General features: G+C 47.8%; 1 protein-coding gene across 1 annotated transcript; it reads left to right on the top strand.

The window, feature by feature from the left end:
- Positions 1 to 269: 269 nt before the first annotated feature.
- PLAGL2 (PLAG1 like zinc finger 2) lies at positions 270 to 4,583 on the top strand (the record flags this gene model as incomplete). The annotated part of the gene is made up of 2 exons (XM_084248052.1): positions 270 to 529; positions 3,353 to 4,583. 2 exons carry the CDS (start codon positions 270 to 272, stop codon positions 4,581 to 4,583), a joined length of 1,491 nt encoding a protein of 496 aa, XP_084104178.1.
- Positions 4,584 to 6,000: the final 1,417 nt, after the last annotated feature.

Here is a 6,000-nt window from a genome sequence, read left to right as displayed (position 1 = left end):
AATCCCTTTATAAATAAGGGACTATCTTAGTAATTGGCTGAAAGTAAATAGCTTCTAAGTGGAAGGGCTGGGGATAGAATGGGGATCTGTGTGCCTCCTGAGCCCATGTTTTTGTGGTATTAGGCTCCCTAACACCACGTGTTCTGATGTTTCAGGTGAAGAGATTGTTTTCTGAAGGCTGCGTTGGAGGCTGTGACAGAACAAAGAGCCTGTTTGGAACTGATGGGGAGGCTTTCTGAATAACATGGCCCTTCGCCATTAGCCTTGCCATGACCACATTTTTCACCAGCGTCCCCCCCTGGATTCAAGATGCAAAGCAGGAGGAGGAAGTGGGCTGGAAACTAGTTCCCAGGCCTCGGGGCCGGGAGGCAGAGAGTCAAGTGAAGTGCCAATGTGAAATCTCGGGGACACCCTTCTCAAATGGGGAGAAGCTGAGACCTCACAGCCTTCCCCATCCAGAGCAGAGGCCGTATAGCTGCCCTCAGCTGCACTGTGGCAAGGCTTTTGCCTCCAAGTACAAGCTGTATAGGTAGGTAAAACTCCCGAACCTCTCCTTGCCTCAAGCTTCCCTGAGGACAAAACCACTGAGTGTGAGGCTTTATCCGTGACAGAAAAGTAGAGATTAATTTGTTGTACAAGTATACCTTCAGCACAAACCATATGAGGTTACTCATTAAGAAATAATGGTTATTTTTTATCCAGATATTAGAATCTGATGGGTGCAATATCAGTTAGCCATGAACAAACTTAAGATTGTATTAGTCTACTTCAGTACTACTTTCTCTTAGTTCAAAATTAGCAGTCTTAGAACTTTAGAAGGAAAAGGGATGTTTGACCCAATCTGTAAATTTTAAAGTGAAGGCTCAGAGTGGAAAAATAACTTACCCAAGGTCACATAGGTGCTCAGGTCTTGCAGTGCCTCTTCTACTGAACCAGCCTATCACTCAGGTGATTATGTTGGTCTCTGTAGAGCCCCTGGTACTCTCTCCGTCAGCGGCTTCCCTGAAATTGAAACCCAGGAGCCTCAACTTTAAGTGAAATAGAATGTGAAAACCTCCTCCGTATAGAGCAGACATGGAGGAGCAGCTTTGAAGGGCAAGGGACCTGGTTGGAAGTGACTTTGCTCTCGTCTGTGCCTTTCCATCAGAGGTACCGTGAACATGTTCTTTGCAAATGAGACAGGCTGCTGATGCAGTCATTCATCTATCCATCTGTCCAACTGCAATTTATTGAGCTCCTGCTGCCTACCAGGCACATATACCCATGCAAGGGACAGAGTAGAGTACCAGACAGATGGGGGTGGTGGCCTTCCTTGAGTTTATTCACTTAATGGTGGCAAACAAGAGTAGAGTAGTGGCAAACAAGTAAATACAGTAGTGTCCCCTTGTCCATGTTTTCGAGTTCCACATTTTCAGCTGCAGTTAACTGAGGACCAAAAATATACATATGATAAGACATTTTGAGAGACCACATTCACATAAGTTTTGTTTTAGTATGTCATTAATTCTGTTTTATTGTTAATTTTTTATTCTGCCTAATTTATAAATACTTCATCATAGGTATGGGGGGGAAAGTGTATGTTGGGTTTGGTACTGTCTGTGGTTTTAGGCAACCCCCGGGGGTCTTGGAATGTACCTCCTAAGCTTGAAGGGGAGGGAGAGACACTGTTTATTATATGTGAACAAGGTGACCACAGGAAGCTTCAGTTCCTTATCTGAAAAACAGTTGATGGGAAAGGGAATAAAGCAGCTAACAGGGTAGTCTGGCCAAGACTGCGCTCATGACAGTTCTGTGGTCCTCAAAATGCTTTGTCAGTGTGCTCCTGTGACACAGGTGGACTCCAACAGGCTGTCCTCTAAGACTTCCTTAGTGACAGACTGGGTGTCAGTGGAAAGCTGCAGGAAACGTCCTGGTCCAGGAGACAGGAGCCCTGCTTCACCCTCAGGTCACTGTGTGATCTTAAGCACATTACCAAATCACTTTGGGCCTCATTTTCCTCACCTGCAAAATGAGGGAACTTGTGGATCACCCAACATCTCCTCTCATTCGTTATCGTGTCAGTCCTGGGAGGTTGATAGTAACATTCACAAGCATGAACACTCTTGAACACACACATGTAGCCTGAGAATAATGGGAGTGCTTGAAGTTATCCAGGTAGGAAGCATCACTCTAGAGTAGAGCTAGTTGTGGCATACGTAAGCAAATCCAGGTCTTAAGAAATCTGTATCGAAATCCAACCTCTGCTACTATTGATTGGTGAGTGGGACTACCCTGTGCTTCAGCCTCTTGTGGAGGACACTACTAATGGCACAGCTCACACAAGGCCTGGCAAACAGGTCTTTCTGTAGTCTCTCTGAATTCATTCTGGATATACTGTAGAGCCTGCATTGCATTTTCTGGACTCTGAGCTGCTTTCCAATCAAATGGGAGCAGGTAGACCAAGGGGGCACTGAGGTTCCACACCACAAAAACATTGTTAAAAAGTTTACATGGCAAATAAGTATAAACAGTACAAATGACATTCAGTAAAAAATGAATTGTTCTCACACTTGAAGCCATCATTTTTGTCCCCAAAGGTAACTGGTGGGTCAGTTTCTTATGTATCCTTGCTGAGACAGTCAAAACATGTATTCCCCACACCTTTTTATTTTCAAAAGGGATTGTATTACACACATTGTGCTGAACTTCTTTTTTTCACTTAACCCCTATATCTTGGGAGATTGTTCCAGGTCAAGAAGTTTAGGTGTATTTTCCTTTCTCTTTAATGTACCATTAATTTTTTTTAACTACAATTTTTTGGAATGGAAATACATTCACACAGATAGCAATTCTAAAGATGCCAGAATGTATACAAAGAAAATTTTTTATCACACCCATCCATAAGCTGCCCATTTCTTCTCCCCATAGGCAGTGAGTATTTAATTTCTTGTCTATCCTTCTATAAATGTTTTAAGCATGCAAGCAAATATACATGTTTTTCCTTTTTTCATATGCATAGTACTGTCCTATCTCATTGCTTTTTCACCCACTTACAAATCCTAGGAGTGTGTCCCTGTGGGTACATGTAAAGCAGCCTTAATTTTTTAAAAATTGAATCATCTATGTACTTAGGATATTTAGAGTGTTCCCAGTTTTTTACTACTACAAACAGTGCTAGAAAGAATAGCGTTGCGTACATGGTTTTGCAGGAGGGCAAGGATATCTATAAAGTATGGTCAGCATGGTAGCCCTTAACATTGCATTGCATGACTCAGCCTTAATTTTTGCATCTATTCCCTATTAGTGGACACTTCAGTTGCTGACCATCCCTTGTGATCTCCCTTCTTTCCTCTGTCTTCCTTCTCTACCCCAGGCACATGGCCACCCACTCAGCCCAGAAACCCCACCAGTGCATGTACTGTGATAAGATGTTTCACCGCAAGGATCACCTGCGGAACCACCTGCAGACCCATGACCCAAACAAAGAGGCCCTCCACTGTTCTGAGTGCGGTAAGAATTACAATACGAAGCTGGGCTACCGGCGTCACCTGGCCATGCATGCTGCCAGCAGCGGTGACCTCAGCTGCAAGGTGTGCCTGCAGACATTTGAGAATACCCAGGTTCTGCTAGAGCACCTGAAGGCCCACTCACGCCGCGTAGCAGGTGGTGTCAAGGAGAAGAAGCACCCCTGTGACCACTGTGACCGCCGGTTCTATACTCGAAAGGATGTGCGGCGGCACCTGGTGGTACACACAGGTCGGAAGGACTTTTTGTGCCAGTACTGTGCCCAGCGGTTTGGCCGCAAGGACCACCTGACCCGTCATGTAAAGAAGAGCCACTCACAGGAACTGCTCAAGATCAAGACAGAGCCAGTGGACATGTTAGGCCTACTCAGCTGCAGCTCCACAGTCAGTGTGAAGGAAGAGTTGAGCCCTGTGCTGTGTATGGCCTCTCGGGACATGATGGGGGCCAAGGCCTTCCCTGGCATGTTGCCCATGGGCATGTATGGTGCCCACATCCCTACCATGCCCAGTGCGGGCGTGCCACACTCCCTGGTGCATAACACGCTGCCCATGGGTATGAGCTACCCTCTGGAATCCTCACCTATCTCTTCCCCAGCTCAGCTTCCTCCAAAATACCAGCTTGGATCTACCTCATACTTGCCTGACAAATTGCCCAAAGTGGAGGTGGATAGTTTTCTGGCGGAGCTTCCTGGAAGCTTGTCTCTCTCATCCGCTGAACCTCAGCCCGCCTCACCTCAGCCGGCGGCAGCTGCAGCCCTTCTTGATGAAGCACTGCTCACCAAGAGCCCCGCCAACCTCTCTGAGGCCCTCTGCGCTGCTAATGTGGACTTCTCCCACTTACTGGGCTTTCTTCCACTCAACCTGCCCCCGTGTAACCCACCTGGGACCACAGGTGGTCTGGTCATGGGCTACTCTCAGGCTGAGGCACAGCCCCTGCTCACCACTTTGCAAGCTCAGCCTCAAGATTCCCCAGGAACTGGGGGACCGCTGAACTTTGGGCCTCTGCACTCCTTGCCTCCTGTCTTCACCTCTGGCCTGAGTACCACCACCCTGCCTCGTTTCCACCAGGCATTCCAGTAGCCCCTAAGGAGGCCCTCCACTCAGTCTTGGCTCTGTCGAGGAGCCTCAGTACCCACCCCATCCACATCCCCCATGAAGGCAGCTGAGCTTTCAGAGCTGGGTTCAAAAGAATAATTCCAGTATCTGTATGGAGCACTTGGTTTGGGGGCTCAGGCTCTAGGATCATTTCCAAAAGGCTCCTTGAGCCCCGACCCCACAAAAAGATCTCATACCGTAGGACTTCAGGTATTTTTACTTTCATTGTTTTGATCTGAATCAGGAGCCACGCTTGGCCTTGTCCCTCTCCAAAGCATCAGAGCCCCTTCTCTGTGGAGAAGGAGAGGCCTCTTGGAGACATAGAGGGATTCACTTCGGATAACCTCAAGAGAAACAGCCCAAGAAGCCCGCCTTCTGGTCCCAACCTGCAGACCCCAGTCAGTTGGTCAGGCCCTGCTGCAGAGGGTCGCTTGGCTTATCACCTGCTTACACCCGGTGGGCAGGAGACAAGGCCTCTCTTCTTCCCCACCACCCCGTCCCTCCTGTACCAGCACCTCCATGTTCAGTCAGTGTTTTCCAGCAACGGTACCGTTTACACAGTCGCCTCAGACACACCATTTCACCTCCCTTGCCGAGCTGTTAGCCTTAGAATGATTGCAGTGAACATTGTTTACACACTGTGAATCCATTCCCATTAGTCCATTCCAGTTTGTACCAGCCAGAACCATTTGGTACCTGGTGTTAACTGGAGCCCTGTTTACAAGGCGGAGTCGGGTCTTGCTGACTTCTCTTCACTTGAGGTCACATTTTTTCCCCTGTGGGGAATAAACTGACTTTGGACTGCTTCACTCTCTGCCATCTTCCATGACTGTCTGTTCCTGCCGTCCTCAGCAGTGTCCACAGGAGACAGGCAAGAAGATCGGAGCAGTTTACTCACAGGTCTGCAATTCTATTTTTCTCCAAGTACATCATGATCCCCTCATCCTCCATGTGGACTGGAGTGGGGAAGAAATGCAAGGCGTACCTACTTCCATCATTTCCTACTCCCTGACCCCCACCCCAGACATCATGAGTTGTTATCATTCGTCTTGGAAGGAGGGACTTGGGTTCAAGACTGGTGTGGAGAGTTGAGGAGAGGGTATGAATCTTTTTCTCTCTCCTGACTGTCCCTTTTCCAGGCAGTTGTGAAACTGTTGGAAGAAGACTTTTCAGAAAGCTAAGCCTAGGCCTATTCTATGGGTACATCATTCCCTCCCATACCTAACTTTTCTTAGCCAGTTTCCCTCCTCTCTCCTGCACTTTGCAGTCCCCATGGACTCAGGGCCGCCCTTCTCTGCTCTCCCATCAAAGAGCTTCCCCCTTGTATTCCTCCCCTACTGCCCCGAACCTTCTGCTTCCAGTACCTGGTAAGATTTCTTACAGCCGTTGATCAGTTCTCTTC

The sequence above is a fragment of the Talpa europaea genome, assembly GCF_964194135.1.
Source record: "Talpa europaea genome assembly, chromosome: 11".
Classification (NCBI taxonomy): Eukaryota; Metazoa; Chordata; class Mammalia; order Eulipotyphla; family Talpidae; genus Talpa; species Talpa europaea.
This window is presented reverse-complemented; position numbering and strand designations above follow the sequence as displayed.